This window comes from Tenrec ecaudatus, chromosome 6 (genome assembly GCF_050624435.1).
Source record: "Tenrec ecaudatus isolate mTenEca1 chromosome 6, mTenEca1.hap1, whole genome shotgun sequence".
Classification (NCBI taxonomy): domain Eukaryota; kingdom Metazoa; phylum Chordata; class Mammalia; order Afrosoricida; family Tenrecidae; genus Tenrec; species Tenrec ecaudatus.
In genome coordinates this window covers 165,319,560-165,338,860 of record NC_134535.1, presented here as the reverse complement: position 1 = coordinate 165,338,860, position 19,301 = coordinate 165,319,560, and the positions used below count along the sequence as shown (strand labels likewise).

The following is a 19,301-nucleotide window of genomic DNA, read 5'->3' as shown; positions in this document are numbered from 1 at the left end:
AACGGTAGTAAACGGTACCACAAGCAGAGCACATCCCTGTGGCCCAGCCAAACCACAGCACATGAACATCTGCCTACTTGCTGACAGGGTGGAACCAAAGAGAGACCTGCAGTCTTAAAGACTGCTATAGTTGGGGCAACCCGGGAGAGTCATCTGGTCTCCTGATTCCCACAAAGCCTTTAAGGCAAAAGCACTGTGTTCATATCAGCAATAAAATATTTGGGGAAACAACTTAGCACACCGGGACTACCTCTGCTACAGGGGAAACCATTGCTACATTTGAAAACACTCAACTGAAGCAATAACCTTGCTGCCTCAGCTACAGCTGAACTGCTGTGGGGATGGCTCATGCTGGAGTTTTGAATTTTCTGTTTAGCTACTGAGCATATTTAATCACCGGCTTTTGTGATACGCCGCTTGGAAATAGGTGGCAGAGGAAAATGAAGAACTTATTGTAAAAAGATTCAGAGGTGGCAACTCCGCCAGACATTCAACTCTCTGGCAGAGATCTTGACATGAGATATTGAGATGTACGAAGACACAAAGCTCGGTAAAGACACTTGAAAGACCCTTTTGCCATGGATTCTGTTTTCAAGTTTAAAAATGTCTTTAAATATTGGGGCAGCCCAGACCTGAAGAGGAGTCCCATCTCAGTCATTATAAAGAAGAGGGACTTCAGCTAGCACATCCTTGAGACTCTGGTTAAAGTCACTCAATTCCCTCCACAGCAATCTTGGCTCTGTTTGGTTTTTATTGTTCCTAAGAAAACAGACACTTGGGAATAAGAAGAGAAGTGGTAAGAAATAAACTAGAAACTTCTTTAGCATTTAATAACTCGGGAGCAATCACAGCAGACGACACGCGTTCCTGCTGCTCTTAATACTCTGCACACCTCTCCCCAGCAGCCACCGACTTCTTTAGAGACCAGGAAAGTGTAGAAACTCTGCCCCACTCCCACCCCTTGACCTATCAGCAAATTCTCTCATCTTGAAAACATTTGCTGTGTGGTGCCTCATGCCTCTCAAGGACTCCAAGGAAGTCTTCCTTAAATGAATACATCATTCATAGCAAGACTTAGATCGTCTGCTAAGACTTTAGCACTCTTAAGTCTGATGCCTTCCTCAGTCCCATGATCCCTACATTTGACTCAGGATCAAATGTAAAACCTCATACGACAGAGATGTAGTTTCAACTACAGAATTTCCCTTAAGTTCTAGCAGCTAAGTATCAGTAAAGCACCTGCGAATTGATTTTCCTTTTCTTTCTTTAATGTAAATTTTATTTTATTGGAGGCTGTTATAGCTCTTACCACAATCCAAACAGATCTCTATTTTGTCAAACACATCTGTACATATATTTTTCAAAACATTTTCTTTCCACTTGAGCCCCTAGCATCAGCTCCTCACCCCCGCCCATTCTCCCCTGCCCCCTTGATAATTTATATAAATTATTCTTTTGTCATTGTTTTCATGTGTTACATCAACTGCTGTCTCATTTCACCCACATTTCTGCTGTCCATCACCCTGGGATGGGTCCATACATTGATCCTTGTGAACGGTTACCCCTAACTCCCCCTTCCCCTCCCCTTCCCCTCCTAGTATGGCTACATGCCTTATTGGTCCTGAGGGCTTTATCTGTTCTGCATATTTTCCTTATCTTTATTTGGATCCCCACTTGTTTTATCAAAGGCTGCAGGCTTCAAACTATCATCATTTTAAAACATCTCAGTGGGAAAAAAACACAACAACAGTGTTATTTCTGTATCTCACCATTCAGTTTTTATGTGGAGTTCACACTCCTCCATCCATCCTTTTGTTCTTCACGAATCAAAATAAGTGACATTAAAATTCAATCAAATGTAGTTCCTATACAGAAGCAAATGCTAAATTCATCACCTATCAGATGGTTTCCTACTTCATAATAAATTTATAAAAGTCATCATCATTTGAGTCCACTAAAAAGTGACTAAAGAAACTTACATGGACTAACTTTGTACACAGACCGGTCTCAGAAAATAAATTCACTAAGAATTTATAGGCTGGCACTGGCTTTACCTATACAAATTATTTTGTAAAATAAAGGTTGTATTTCATAGTTGGAGGTTATCCATGGAATAAAAATTCAGTTATTCTACTTCACTGGCATCTGAAATGAATACTTAAATCAAACAGCCTCTTTCTTCATTTCCCAACAATGTCAACATGAGAAAAGTCAGGAGAGATGATTCTTCGGAATAAATACCAAGTAAGAATATGATGAAAAGTGGTAACAACAGGAAGGCAATGGAGAGGTTCAAGAATTTAAGGAAACAATTAAAAGGTCAGTTTATACTGCTCAGCCAATCCTATCAACTCAGATGCATCATATGTTACTCATCTTTGCATCCTCCTTGGGACAAAGAAAATGTTAAATGTTTTCCTACTGTTAAAAATAATCGACAAAAAATAAATTTTGAATTACCAGATATTATAAGAACACCAAACAGCTCAAAATATATCAACTTTACTTTTCATAACCCCCAAATTCAAAATATTTTCTAAATTGTCTTTCGGGATTTCTAACCATCTGATGTGCTTATGACAGTTTGGTTTATGACTTGAAAGTCCCCTCTTCTGCCAAGCCCATCCCATCTTCATGACATGGGAGAAACTTAAAAACTGATTTTTACTCCATCCCATGTTAAAAATGTGTATCTTATCAATTTTCTTCCAGATGCAAAGGTAGCGAATCAAACACACCTGAAATCTCTGTGAGCTGTGGATTTTTATGACATTTCTCTGCCACACATGATTGAGCGCCTCTGTGTTTTGCCACAAAGGTTGAATAGTCCCATCACAAGCAGTTTGAAGACCCACCATTAAATGTCCACTCATTTGGCTGAAGAAGTGATAAAATACAACCTATGAGAAATAAATAAATAAAATTAGTGTCCAAATAAAAATAATAAAGAATTTCCCAAGTGTACAATGTATTTTTAAATGGTGTATGTTCAAATACCTGGCAAGCATTTTGGTTATCCGTTGGAAGGAACATTCTGCTTCTTATATTTGAGGCAGTAGACCCCAATCCGGAGACCAAGGAGAGGAAACAGGCTGTTAAACAAACAGAAATCAGCATGTTGTAATCAGAGGAATCACTTGCAAACTCAATGAAAACATCAGGTTGTATTGGCAGCCAAGTTCCACAATAGATGGATATGCATTTGTTTACAAAATGAAACAACAACCAGCCCATTGCTTTTGTAAATGGTCTGTTAGTTGACCATTCGTTTCCACCAGTGAAATCACGAGCTGTGATAGTCCTCCCTATGCTCTGAGGAGCCCTGGTGACGTGGTGACAAGCTTAGCTGTTCACAAATAAGTCCCCAATTTGAACCTGCCTGTCCCTTCTCAGGGAAGAAGTCCTCATGATCTGCTCTGGTAGAGAGGGCTGTCATTGTTAGATGCCATCGGGCAGTTTCTAACCCATAGCGACTTTATCGCCACAAAAGGAAACACTGCCCAGTCCCACACCATCCTTGCCATCGTTCTTATGCTTGAGGCCACCATATGGAACAGCTCTGCTCTGTCTTCTAGGGTCTCTGCGAGGTACAATGGCCCAAGACAGCAAGGACACACACTATTAAAGGATACCGTGCATAATCCCAATTTGTCATATGGACTGAATTTGCTACGGTCCCAAACAGGTTTCAGCAGAGCTTCCAGACTAAGATTAGGGGAAGAAATAAAAATAAAAAAAACAAAAGGGCTAGTGATGTGTTTTCAAAGGAGCCTTAAGGTGATGGAGAAAGAAAACCAGGACATTTATGAATATATATATATATGCTTATATATATGTGTGTGTGCTTAAGCTTATATATATATATATATATATATGCTTATACAGCAAGAAAGGATATAACAGCTAATTAGTCCACACAGCAGTACAGAGGATTCAGTTCAACTCACTTCCATGGAACGGTTAATACACTGGAAGTCCTGCAACTCACGTGGACTGCCACATCCAGGGAAGCAGACAACTGAGTCCTCCCTTAGGCAAGGCAGGCAAAGTGTGCTCACAGGCAGCAAACAGCAGGGTGGGTCAGCATCCGCTAGTCACTTGGGAGCTTAGCGAAGCAGTCCCGAATGGCATATGGAACTCAAGCAATGCAAGGAGATAGGATCCACCAGTCTCAAGGTCAAGCAAGGTTGGCACAATAAAACTAATTATCACATGGGTTAAGTGTTAACTCAAGGTCAGAAATTGCAACCCACCAGATGCGCCTGGAAAGATGAGGCTTTCTGCTCCTGTAGAGATTTACAGCCTTAGAAACCCAAAGGGTCAGTTCTATTCTGTCTTATATATTCGCTGTAAGTTAGAATCAACTTGATGGTAGTGAGTTGTTGTCCTGGGGTTTTTAGCTCTGTTCCTGTGTGGCATATTTGACATACTTTCACAAATTAGCTCATAAAAAGCCCTATTGCCTCACCACTGTCCAATTCACTATGCATGGGAGCACCATACATCAGAGCCCACCTCAATGGCAGTTAACAACTTGAACAAATTACAACCCTGCAAAGACCAAATCAAAAACCAAACTCACTGACAACGGATCTATTCTGACTCACAGCGAACCTGTAACACAGGATAGAACTACCCCTTGTAGGTTTCCAAAACTGAAGCTCTTCACAGTACCTGGACAAGCATTTTATTGGGGGCTGCTAGATACTTATTTGCTGTTATTTTTCCCCAAAAAATTCAAAAATAGGTCTCAAATATTCCAAGGCATATGAAACAACTCTGAGCCCTGATGCCCTTCTGATTGCTGCAGTAGACTATGATAATGGATTGTCACTGCTTGGAAGCCTTCGAAATAAATGCTGAACACTCTTTGGAATTTCGCAGATTTATTCCAATGCTTTACAAGAGTTATAGTGGGCAATCTGGGAACCATGGTTTTCAGAAACCCTATTTAATCTGTTCTCATTTATAAAGAGATATGTAAACATTATGTTAATGAAAATTATGATGATCTATCTACCTAAGCAATTCAATGGCACTTTAAAACTGGATTGGAAATCAAATGTAATTATTACAACATTGAAAGAATAAATAGTAAAATTATGAAATTAAAAAAACATGATCTTCCCTCTTCCTATTCCAAAATTGCACCCTAATTAAACAGAAACAATGGGATTAATGACTGCTTTAACATAGTCAGAGTCATAATTGAAATCATTGCATTAACAGGTGATTGTTGTAGGGAAGAACTCTCTGGAATTAATATATATACGTAATTTGGATGAATAGCTGGTATCCTAGTGACACAGGTAGACTGCTAATGCTTTTCTCTTGCTTCGTAGCCTGAAGGTAAAGCATCTTAAGCAAGTGGATAATCAAATAAGCATAATGAACCATACAGATATATTATTTTACGTTTTAGATATTACTACTAGCAACACAAATTATAACAGTACTCAACAGACCTTGAGTCATTATTTATAAATATTCAGCTAATAAAATTATGCCTCGTATCTGAGGAAGAGTTATTTACATTCACCAGGGAAATTACTTTAATTGATCATATTTATTTGAAATGTTAGTCTCAAAATCAGGTTTACCAAATTGAAGCATTAAATAGTAAAGTATTTGCAATAGTATTTTTCATTACACAAAAAATTAAACAATATTCAAATATTTGAACAGAGTGTTTTAAGAGCATCAGCCATGTATTTGGATGTGCACTATGGCGCTGTAAATTATTTTTAATCTTTTTTCAAAAGTTAAATACTGATTATTCCTCCGGATCAAGTTGAAAATAAATCAAAAATTCAGAAGTGAACTAAAATAGAATTACATTCAATTTAGTAAAATAATAGGATCCCCATCTCCCAAAGAAGTCCACAATGTACCTTAAATAGTAAAATCTGCTTTATGCCTTTAATTTCAATTTAATGACAATGGAAAACTTTTTTTGAAATACACAGTCTATTTTCACATACTCCTTAGATTATGAATACTGGATTTCTTTAACACATATGGAAATGTTCCTTAGAGATGAATACCACATTAGCGAAAGTTATCTCACTCTCCAAAGAGTTTTGGTCTTTGTGTTTATTTATGAGTATGAAAGAAAGAAACATTTATATTGTTCTAAAATGCTCTTTCCACCTCTGACTCTCCCTCCTATCACTGCCTCTGGCCATCATGAAGAGAATGGACAGAGCTGATACTGTGTCCTGCATCCCTTCTGCTCACTCATGAAGCAGCCAGTACTACCCATCTAGCACAGGTGTACAGAAACCCAAATATACATACTCGCGTCCCCATGCATCCCCTATGAGTCTCTACCATACACATTTATATAGGATTAATAAATTTCCATACCATGGTTACATCTATAAAAGTGAATTAAGAACAATATCTCTAAGTTTCTCTTGTTATAAAGTGTAAATATGAGATTCAAAATAAGAACACAGAGCACGCTTTGACTTGCCTCAGAAACGGAGTAAGCGTTGGAGTAATATCATAAAATACACCACGTCTGATAACAAAAAGGGAAAGACATACATATGAAAGTCACCAAAACCATGAATCAAATCTAAAAGGCCATGCCAAGTAATTTGAACAGTGGATTTCACCAATCTTGATGCTCATGAAAAATCAAAAAGGTAGAACTCTCAGTCTCATTTTCACAACAATAATCAACCTTGCAGTACCTCTATTTTTCAAGTTCTAAATGATCTATGACACTGAACATGAAAATATATGTATATATAAGGCTTGTTGCATGCTACAGAGTAACCAAATGGTTCAAAGGAATGAAAAAAAGGAGTGTTTTAGAAATGAGACAATAATCGTTTAAAGGACGTTTCAAAAACAAACAGACTATAGCACTGGATACAAAGAGTGGCTCCCTGTGACAAGGTCTCAGGCCTGAAGTAATGCTAAAACATCAAAACCTTTGGAAGGAGGAAAATGTGTTCATCCACGAGAGAAATATTATTCGATAAAAGATAAGAGATAAGAAATAAGGTCTTAGAGAAAAGATAAGAAATATGGTCTTAGAGAAAAATCCACTCAATTTGATAATTCTGTCAATTGATTAAATTCTGCTTCCTCCCTACCATAACTTTTCTCTCAAACACTAACAAGGTCAACACAAAATTACTAAATTAATATTTTAAAACCTAGATTATCAGATGAAAACTGTCATTGTACTCAAAGGCCGTATAATAAGGATAAAATGCCAACCTATCCACAAAAGTGACATATCAAAACATATACTCATCTATGAGGTGAATCTCCATAATATGTGAAGAAAATCACTCATAAAATGGAAGTAAGAAATAGACAATTTTCTAATAGTAGTTGGGGACATTAATACTAAATTTTTAATAATTTATCAATCAGTAATCAAATAAAAGACTTGTGGAATATTATTAACCAGTTAGATCTAAGAGGTAACTTCAATATTCTATCAAATACACATTTTTCTCATATGTGCATGGAATGTTTTTTGTACAAGTCCATACATTGATCCAGAAAGCAAATAATACTTCATTTTAAAAAGCTGAAATCATACAAAAATGTATTCTTCAACCACAATAGAAATAATTAGCATTGCAGGAGATTTGGGACATTCACAAATATATGGGAACTACACATAAGTATCATACTCCTAAAGAGCCTATAAATAAAATAAGAAGTAACTGACAAATTTTAAAATATTTTAGATAAATATTAAAACATAATATATCAAAATTCACAAGACAGAAACAAAGCCTTAAAGAAAGTTTATGGCTCTAAATGCCTTTTATAAAGAGCAATCTCAACACTTTAACCTACCACCTAAGGAAATGAGAAAACAACAAAAGGATTATACTAAACCCAAATCAAACTGAAGATGAAAATATTCACAGAGGAAGTAAATAGGGAATATGAAACATGAAAAAAACCAACAATGCAAAAAATTCAGTTTTTAAAAGCTTCAGCATATCGGTTACCTGGTTAAGGAAAAAATAAAAAAAGTAAGATTACTAAAATGAGAAATAAAGAAAAGGACATGATTACTGATGTAGTGGAATTTTTTAATAAAAAATTTAATTTTAAAATGTAAAACTTTGTATAGTATTTTATACACCAACAAATTAGATAACCTTAATGATATTGTCAAATGCTTCCACAAACTGATGAGGCACTGGAAACACTTAATCGCATATGCCAGGACAAGTGTTGAAAACCAAGGACATTACTTTGAGAACCAACGTGTGCCTGACCCACTCATGATATTTTCAACTGTTCATATGTATGTGAAAGTTGGACACAGAACAAGGGAGACTGGGAGACAATTGATGAGTTTGCCTTGTGGTGCTGCTAAAGAATATTAAGAGTTCCAAAGCCTGCTAAATGGACAAACAAGTCTGTCTTAGAAGTACAGCCAGAGATCTCCTTAGAAACAAGGGTGGCTAGGCTTCGTCTGACATAAAATTGGGCATGTTGTCAGGAGAGACCAGTCCCTGGAGAAGAACACAAAACATGGTCAGGTAGGGGCAGCAAAAAAGAGGAAGGCCCTCAATGAGATGGACTGACACAGTGGCTGCAACAATTGGCTCAACCATGAGGATAAATGTGAGGATTGCTCAGGACCAGGCAGTGTTTCATTCCGTTGTGCATAGGGTTGTTATGAATTAGAATCAACTCACAGCGTGAACATCAAAGATGTCTCCTACAGTAGATTTACCAAATGCAATGCATCTTTTGATCTCTTGACTGCTTTCCTGAGCAATGATTGTGGATCCAAGCAAGACAAAATTCTTGACTGACAACTTCAATCTTTTTTCCATTTATCATTGTGTTGCCTAGTGATCCTATTGTGAGGACTTTGTTTTGTTTTTACACTGAGTTGTAATCCATACGGAATGCTACAATCTCTAATTTTCATCCACAAGTGCATCAAGTCCTTCTGGATTTTGTCAAGCAAAATTGCGTGATCTAATATCACAAGTTAATAAGTCTTCCTCCCCTACTGATGCCACATTCCTCTGTATGTTGTCCAGGTTCCCTGATTATTTTCTCAACATGCAGATTGAATAAATATCACCAAAGGATACAATGCTGATGTACATCTTTCCTGATTTTAAACCATACGATATTCTCACGTTCTGTTTGCACAGCTACCTCTTGATCCATGCCCAAGCTCCACGTAAGCAGAGAGAAGTGCATTGGAATTTCCGTTCTTCTCAAGGCTATAAAGAGTTTGTCATGGTCCACACAGTCAAATGCCTTTGCACCAATAAAATACAACTAAATATCTTTCGTCCATTCACTGCTTTCAGCCAAGATCCATCAGCAATATATCCTTTGTTCCATGTCCTCTTCTGAATCTGGTCTGATCTTCTGGAAGTTCCCTGTCAATGTAATCATTGGTGGATGATCTTCAGCAAAATTTTACTTGCGTATGCTATCAATGATGTTGTTCTAGGAGCATTCTGTTGGGTCACTGTTCTTTGAAATGGGTAGAATTATGGGTTTTTGCCAGTCAGTTGGGCAGGTAGCTGTCTGCTAAATTTCCTGGCATAGACAAGTAAGTGCTTCCAGTACTTCATCAGCTTTTTGAAATATTTCCCTCGCTATTCCATCAGTTCCTGGAGCCTTGTTTTTGGCTAAAGCTTTCCATGCTGTTTGAGCCTTTTCCGTCAGTACCATCGGTTCTTGCTAGCCTGTTACCTCCTGAAACGGTGGGATGTCGACTAGTTCTTTCTGGTACGGTGACTCTGTGTATTCTTTCCATCTTCTTTTGATGCTTTCTGCATCATTTAATATTTTGCCCTTGGAATCTTTTGATATTGCAGCTTGATGCTTGAATATTTCCTACTCACAAAAAGACATTTCGAGATTCATTATGAGGTACAGTACAGTCCTGTTCATGTTGAAAAAAGGTATTTTCTATGAACAAATCATTGGTCTTGCAAAACTCTGCCATGCAATTTCTAGCTTCATTTCCATCACCAAGTCCATATTTTCCAACTACCAATCCTTCCTCTTTGTTTCCGATTTTTGCATTCCAATTGTCAATAAGTATCAAAGCATCTTAATTACAAATTCGAACAATTTTTGAAGGAAGATATTGGTAGAAGTCTTTGATTTCTACTTTCCTAGCTTTGTAGTTGGTATAAACATTTGTATGATAGTTGTATTGATTGGATGTCCTTGAATAGGGATAGACATAATCTTAAATACAGACTAGACTGTACTTCAAAACAGATCTTGAAATATCTTTTCTTGAGTAGGATTGCCTTCCTCTTAATTCTTTCATTCCCTGAATAGTAAACCATATTGCTTTCTGATTAAAACTGGCCAATCCAGGTCCATTTCAGCTCACAAATGCCTAGGATATTGATCTTTATGCATTCCATTTTATATTTGGCAACTGCCAATTTTCCTAAATTCATACTTGATATATTCCAAGTTCCATTTAGTAGGTTTCCACAGCTGTTTCTTCTCACCTTGAGCCATGCCCCATCAGTACATGAAGCCCCTGAAGGCTCCCCTCCACCAACAGATTTTATTTCATTCACATCACCATTGTTAAGTCTACTTTGAAAATGGAGTCTCTCCTTAGTCACCCCTCCATATATCTCCAACAATGTTCTCCTTCTATCCATTAGGCCTTCCATATCCGACCATGTTTTGAAGCTATGCGTACGGTTTTCAGTAACTTCTTCCTCCGAAGCAGGCAGCCAATTCCTTTCTCGTAGTCTCTTCTTAGTCTGGAAGCTCAGCTGAAACCTGTTCACTTTGGGTGACCCTGTTGACGTTTGAAATATCAGTGATATAGTGTCCACTTAAACGGAAACACACAAGTCACTGCATCAGGGCAAACTGACAGACAACCAGTGACAAGACCTCTGTAGACTATTGAAAACAGACATTATTTGGGGGAGTTAGGTACACCTGACTCAAGCCAAGGTATTTTCAATCACCTCATATGCCTGTGCCTATTGGGCATTGATAAGGAACATTGATGAGGAATCGATGTGTTTGAATTCTGGTGATGTCTGAGAATGTTTAAGTGCCATGGACTGCCAAAATGATAAGAAAATCTGTCCCAGATGTATGGTCAGAGGGCCCCCTCAGGGCAACAATGGAGTGACTTCATCTTATATTCCTTGGACATTTTGTCAGGAGACATCAGTCCCTGGAAAAGGACATCATGCTGGTAAAATAGTCAGGCAGCAAAAAGGAGGAAGGCCCTGAAGGAGATGGATTGACCCAGTGGCTGCAAGAGTGAGCTCATGCATGGGAACAATGGGAGGAAGGCACAGGACAGGGCAGTGTTGCAATGTATTTTGTATAGCACCCAACAACAACAGGTAACGTTGACAAATTCCAAGACACACAACTAAAACTGACGGACTCAAGAAGAAATAGAATATATGAATAAAATATATAACAGAGATAAGTTAATAATAAAATACATTTCAAAGCAGAAAACCCATATGTACATGTGTAAAACTCTGCAGTGTCGTGTAGTTGAGCAGAATGAAGGAACACCCACACTCATAGATACCCTGTTAACTGTATATCCTTTTTTATTTTCAAGAAAATGTTATAAAAATACAAGAGGGCTTCAGAACAATAGTGGAATAGGTTATCTTTCCATTCCACTTTTCCCTTTTATTTTGTGAAGCCCTCTCATATATGTAATGAAACATTTAAGAAAAATGTGGTCATAAAACATGATAAGACATCATTTAACTTTTTTTTTGAAATTCACCATCTGGAAATATCAAGAAAAAGATTAGTTATTTTGTGTTATAATACAATTGACGCTTTTCTCTCATGAAGAAAGTCTTGGATTCTACTCTTTTTTTATGCAATGTTCAGAAATTTGTTTTTTATCTTTCCCAGTTCTTATAGCATATGTTTATTTGCCATCGTCTGTCCAGTAAGCTCATGTCATTTATCTGTTAACAGATATTTTTTTTTAACCCATGTGATGTAGCAGAGATTGCACGATGAACTGGGTATTTGAGACAATTGTTTGTGTGCTTGTGGAATCCAGCCGACAGCGATGGGGTAATCTGATTTGTGATAGAAAAATATGTTATATGGTTGAATATTGCACAGGAAATGGCAATCTATTCTGCTTGTGGGTAAAAAAATCTTCAGAGACAGTCACGTGTGACCTGAATTATGAAGGATGTGATGCAGTTTCTCAAGAATACGAATTGACTCCCTCTCTGTCCATCCACCTCACTCTTCCATCTTGACACAGAAATTGTGGGCTGAAATCCTCTTAAGCTTTCAGATCCTACTACCCTGCTACACCCCTCCTAGTTTCCCAAATTCTGGATCTGCTTCCCAACTAATTCTATCTGCTTTGAGTTTAATTTACAGCGTGCGCATACACACACACAATTATTTTCAGCTCAGCTAATGGCAATGCAAAGCTTTATTAACACCTTCATGTCCAGGATATTGTGGAAATGTTTGACATCGGTATTTATTTTTCTGTGTTTAACTTTGGTACACCAAGCCTGATGAAGAAGGATCTAAGGCCAGAGTGGCAGGAAGGAGTGATACATTGCTCAACGACATGTTTTCAAAGGTGGGGATTTTCAATTATAGTCACAAGGAAACCCCTTTTTCTGCCTATGAATAAAGCTTTTCTTCTTTTCAATTAGTCCAGAGTAAAAATGAAAGGAAAAAAAAAGCTTACTGCCTTTCAAAATTAGAAACTAAAGATGCTTTTTTTTAACTTTCTAAATTCTCAAACCGCAGGGAGCTATATCAGTAAACAATTAACCCTTACCTACATCCTATACAACAGTTATACGTCTTACTCCAGTGTCGCAATCACTTGGGATGGAGTCGCAGCACCTTGACGTCACACAACCACAACCTACAAACTAATCATGGAAACTGCTGTGTCATATAAGGAACCCCAATGGCACTGAAGGGTAAGCTGCTAATTGAAAGGTCACCAGTTCAAACCCATCAACGACTCTAAAGGAGAAAGATGAAGTTGTGGCATGAGTTGAATATGTACTGCCTCTATGACTATCAAGTTTGTGTCAAACAGTTAATAGATATCTGGAAGAAAAACAAAGTGAAGTAGCTAGTCAACAAGAAATTATTTCAACAATACCCTGTCCCCAAAGTGCACATCCTATTTTAGGCAACTCCCTGGAAAACTCAAGAATGTCTACATAGGCAAGTAGCAGAAGGGAAAATGTTGCTAATGGAAGTCATTCCTGAACTCTGGGCTTGCTCTGAGGAAAGCAAATGAAACATTGAAAATATTTTTTAATTACACAAGTTCCATATATACTTGAGTATAAGCCAACCAAATATCAGCCGAGGCACCTAATTTTACCACAAGAATGAGATCAAAAATGTGCTGGAAAACTTGGATTATACACAAGTCTATATGGTGAGTAAAAATCTAGAATTACTGAAATTAGGTAATTTGGAGAAGAAAGACAGAAAATTCTGGGATTTGTCACAAACTATGCTGTCAATTGGGGACTAAGCATAATAAAGAATCCAAAACTCTGGGTTTCAAATTTTAATTATTTTTTTTTGTCTACACCACACATATCCGCTGCAAAAGTTTGTTGCATCCCAGAATAGGCAATTAAGTTTTTTTAATTCTCTTTCACTAAAAGCTTTCAAAATGAGTGTATTCACTTTTGATTTCTGACACTAACAAATGATCAAATTAGTGAATTAAAACAACTCTGAGTTTCTCTAGGTCACCCAGTGTGACCAGTGTGGTGTGGTTCTTTGCTTAGTATTTCAGAAATTGTTGGCTGGCTGTGCTCCTTTCTGGAGATGAATTTCTGTCAGAGTTCATTCATGTTAGGAGCAAAGTGAGTTCTATGAGGTGGTAGAGGTCCCTTATCCTTGTTGGTTATCAGCTGAGAATTTGGTGTCAACTTTTAGTGGAAACCTACAGTCCTTGGGTTTGGGTCCAACTTCATTTTGTAAAGCCAGCAACAACACAAGTTCTCCTCATATTTTGAATCTCGGACCTCCTTCAGCCTCTTCTCTGCTGCCTTCTTTTCTTGCAATGTCTCAGACTGATTGCTTTGCATTGAAGGACCCCTGATACTAAATTGGGCACCCTTGAATAACCCATGATATTGTCCATATTTGAAGATAATTTGGTTAATAACCCTAATGCCATTTTCAAAGTCCATTCACAGAACCACCTAGATCACCTTGACTATAAAGTTGTTTCAGCTGGTGAGGGTTTTTCTATCTTATGGTCATTTTATTGACAGAATGTATTATTTCCCAGTCCCAAAGCACCTTCACAATCATTGTTATGATTGAATCCATTGCTGTGGACCAGTAAGCAACATCAGGATAAATGAAAAAGAAATTGAAGTTGTCAAAAATGCCTTTCTACTTTCACCAATGACCAATGACCATGAAATCAGCGGACAAGAAAGAAAATACCACAGTTTAAAGCGAAAATTCACTTTGGTGTCTAGGGGACATTTGACCCATGATCTTTTTAGGAACCACATAAATATGTGACAGTTGAATAGTGAAAAGGAAAACGTAACAAGAATTGACATTCCAATGGGATTCACAAGGTGTTGGGGAAGAACATTTCGTATGTCGTGAAAGGCCAGAAAACAGCAAATCAGTTGTAGCAGGAAGACAACTAGAATGTACTTGGAGGTGAAAAGATTTCAAATCATTTATTTTGGATATGTCATCAGGAAAGACAAATAAATGGAAAAAGACAGGCTTAATAAAGCAGCTAAACTAAGGGGGTGGTGGGCAGTGAAATGGATGCCCGCAAGGTCTACAAGCATGCACGGAGCAACTTTGGTTTTCATTGGGTGCTGTCAAGTTGATTCTGACGCAGACACATGGTCTCAGAGGAGGAAACCATTCCCACCCCTACACCCACTGCTCTGCTTGAGTGCACTGCTGAGTTCATGGTTGCAGTCACTGTGTCAAGTCATTAGTTAAACAGGTCCCTTTTGTTCACTGGCCTTGTCCTTGACCAAGCACAATGTCCTTCTCGTGAGACTGGTCTCTTCTGATGCCATGTCCAAAAATAAGAGAAACTACGTGTCCCCATCCAAACTTCTAATGAGGCTTCCAGTGATATGTCTTCCAACATACACTTGTGTTCTTCTGGCAGCTCTGGTGAAATAGTGGTGAAGAACTCCACTGACAACCTAAATGTTGGCGCTTGGAATCTACCGGCTGCTTGTTGGAAGAAAGGTGTGGCTACCTGCTTTCATAAGATTAACATGGAAACCCGAGGGGACAGTGCTCCTACCAAACAACCAAGGAATAGGAATCTCCAGAGGCTGTCTTTAGAATTCTGCCTACGAGAATTAGGTAGAACCTAACTCATTATTATTTTTTGATTTGTTGCTTTCTAACTGTTGATCAAAATCTAGAAAGTCTATGGTAGTTGGATCTTGGTACACTCTTCCTTGACTAAGTCATGGTAGGATATGAAATCAATGACACTATTTATCATAGTTCCTAGAGTTTATTTGCAAACTACTAAATACAAACATTTTAACTGGGAAAATTCCTGCCTAGCTCACTTGGCAGAATATAAATCTACAAAAGATCATCTGGACTTGGTTCAAAATATATGTCTACATATTATATTTACATAAGATATGTTCTGTTATACTCTGGTTTGAATTTCTGTATTTCTGTTGCATATGAAATTTTTCACTGTGGCTAAAATAATTTTGAAAAATTCATGTCCATATATACTTCAAAAATAAATAAACAATTTATTTATTGGTAAATAAAAGATACATTTCTGTAAAAAGAAAAGCAACTAATACATGTGAAAACAAGTCTATATTGACATGTGAATTACGGCGCTCTGGTGGTTCATAAGTCAGCAGTCTCAACTCATCAGCGGTTCCACAAGCTTGAACAGATTCCTCTAAAGATTACAGTTTATAAGATCTTATGCGACAGTTCTCCTGTGTCCTACATGGTCTCTATGGTTCAGAATCAATTATGTGGCAAGAATCAACTTTATGACACAACAGAGATAGAAAAATCATATTCCTTAACTCTCACTGGAAAATATTATTTGCTTTAATAGATCTGACAGTTTAACTACTCATGTTATATGGTGATATTTCTCTACTGTAGTATCTGCTAATTCATATATATTTCTAAGGTGTAAACTAATTACCCAATTGATGTACACTAAAAATTGAATTAAAATCAGAAAACAGATTAGTCAATACCCAATAGGTTTGAAATTTGTTTAGAGACTAATATTTTATAGCTTGCTTATTTAAAATGTATACATATATGAGCATCTCGAGTTTCCTGATATTATAAGATTCATAATTAAAGAATTTATGGAAGAAATTAAAGCTCTCCACAAAATACAACTAAAGAAAGTATTGTGATCTTAATTGCTTACTGTAGGAGCTGAGTGTATTGATATTCATGTAAAATATTTTCAACATTTTTATATTTGAAAAAATTTAAAATAAGCTGCTGTGGAACCAAATTACACATATAGTAGGTGGGTACATAACTCTAGTTTTCAATTTAACGAGCAAAGTAGAATTAATACGATCATGAATGATCTGTGGAACAAACTATCAACTTCCCTAAGCAAGCTTCGACTGAAGCTAAAGAAAACTACAATGAGTCCAAAGGGGCCAAAGACTTTCTTGAGTTTATCCAGCCTGAATTTAGAGAGCATATTTTTTTAAGTTTTGTTGGCACTTCTTCCACATATCATACAAATCAATATTTCCACCATACCAAGAAGCCTTGCACAGTTTTTACCACAATCCGTTTTATAACATTTTCTTTTCCCCATACTCATTGTTATTCATGCCATTTTTTTTTCAATTTTGGCAAAATGTATATACAACAAATCCTTCACCAATTCAACAACTTCCACATGTACAATTCAGTGCCAAGAGAGCATCTTAAGAATGGATAGGATACATTGTACGTGAGTGGCCCCAGACCTGGTGAACCGTAGGACGGCAGGAAGAATGCCACCCCTCAGGAAAGCAACTGGTCACTGAAAGGACAGGAAAGAGGAGATACTGTATTCGTGCTGACATGGTGAGCTCCTGGTTTGCAGAAGGCTAAGGATGACAGTGTGAGCTCAAAACCCATTTGCAGAGTCCCCAAGTGGATTAAATCTCTAGCAAATCCCCTCAGACTATTAAAGAGGGATGTGAACAGTCTTGTCCACAGACATGATTAATTGGAAATGGATGGCTGCGCTTTGGTTTAAATATAACATCTTACCATTTGCTTTCTTTTTTGAACATCTTAATTTGCCCCAGTTTTTATTACATGCTGCTTTATTTTAGGATGAGGATTTTTCTGGTTTATTTTATTGCTATTTCTGTTTTAGGTTTTGCTTTGTATGTTTCTTATTTTTGCATGATTTTCTTTATATGAAATCTAGGACATGTAGAACTATAGAGATAGCAAGTAACTCAACAGTTTCTTGGGGTTATGGTGGGAAAGCCAGGGGAAGGGGCAGGATATGCTAATAATAATAATGGATGTAAGAATGAAGAAAATGTTCAACATGGAATGTCATAGCGATTGTACAACTAATTTTGATGTATGTGCATAATTGAATTATATGGTGTGCAAATTATAAATGCTTAAGAATAAGGAAAAATACAGGAAAGAAACAACTTAAGGGCCAATTGGATTGGATACCAATTTGGAATATGGAAAGAATACACCGTCACTGTACCAAAAAGAGCTAGTCGGCATTCACCAGTTCTTGATCAAGAACCAATGTTCTTGATGGAAAACATCCAAGCTACAATATATAACAAGACCCTGGAAATTGACAGAATCCCCATTGAAATGGTTCAATAAACTGACGTAACCCTGGAAGCACTCACTTTTCTATGCCAAGGAATTGTGAAGACGGGTACCTGGCAAGATGACTGGCAGAGATCCATATGTGGACCATTCCAAACAAAGGAGACCCAGCAGAATGTAGGAACTGCCAAATCATCTCATTAGTATCACGTGCAAGTACAATTTTGCTGAAGGTAATTTAAAATAGGTTGCAGTTGTACATTGACAGGGAGCTACCAGCTAGTCAAACTGGATTTGGACATTGCTGACATCAGACGGATTTTGCTAACAGCAGAAAATATCAAGAAGATATTTAAATTGTGTTTTATTGACCATGCAAAGGCATTCAACTGTGTGAATCATAATAAACTACAGATAACTTTCTGAAGAATGGGAATTTCAAACACTTAATTGGATTCAGTGCCTTAATAGCCAGGAAGTAGTTGTGTGAACAGTTCAGGGGAGTACTGCATGGTTTGAAATCAGGGAAGTGTTCATCAGGATTGCATTCTTTCACAATATTTACTAAAGCTGTATGCTGAACCAATGATCCCCAAAGCAGGACTATACGAAGAAGAAGGTGCCATGAGGATTAGAGGAAGGCTCTGCAACTTGGAAGATGCAGATGACACAACCTTGCTTGCTGAAAGCCCAGAGGATTTGCAGCACTTGTTGATCATCCAAGATTGCCACCTTCAGTGTGGATTATGACTCAACATAAAGAAAGCCGAAATACTCGCCACTGCACTGACAGACAACACATGAACAGAGAAAAGACTGATGTTGTCAAGGATGTCATTTCACCGGGATCTACAATGATGGAAAGAGCAGACCAGAAATAAAATCGTGTATTGTATTGGGCAAGCTTGCTGCACAGATTTAGAGAAGTGTTCAAGGTTAATGGTGTCACTTTAAGGATTATGGTGTATCTGTCCCAAGCCACAGTAGTTTCGATCAATTTGTACAGGTGTGAAAGCTGGCCAGTGCAGAAGGAAGCCTGCAGAAGAATCGGTTCATTTGCAGAACGGTGCAGCCCCATGGACTGCCTGAAGAGCAAATTCCTCTGCCTGGGAAGAAATGCTCCTTAGAAGGATGACAAAACCCTTCCTCACATATTGTGGACACGTTGTCATCTAAGACCAGTCCCTGAAGAAGAACATCATGCTTGGTAAAACAGAGAGTGAGAAGAAGACTCCCAAGGAGATGGATTGACAGAGTGGCTGCAAATTTGGCTCAAATATTACAGTTCTGAAGGTGCCACAGAGCCAAGAACCGAGCAATGCTTCTGTTATACACAGGTTTGCTATCAATCTTCGTTGTCTCGTGACAGCTAAGAGCAACAGCATGGTAATGAATAAAATAGACAGTGTAAATGAAACTTTCTGAGCTCTTAAGGAATTACTCAGTAATTTCATATGACCAAAAATCCACCCATTAACAGGACACTACTGGTAAAT

At 37.6% G+C, this 19,301-nt stretch overlaps 1 protein-coding gene across 1 annotated transcript in view; it reads right to left on the bottom strand.

The window, feature by feature from the left end:
- The window catches only part of MALRD1 (MAM and LDL receptor class A domain containing 1), an 836,583-nt gene that overhangs the window by 781,514 nt on the left and 35,768 nt on the right, over window positions 1-19,301 (bottom strand). Inside the window, exons 3-4 of the mRNA XM_075553413.1 lie at window positions 2,998-3,092; window positions 2,739-2,900 (exon numbers count right to left, since the gene is read on the bottom strand). Of these exons, the coding sequence (XP_075409528.1) occupies window positions 2,739-2,900; window positions 2,998-3,092 (257 nt within the window). The remainder of the gene's footprint in view (window positions 1-2,738; window positions 2,901-2,997; window positions 3,093-19,301) is intronic.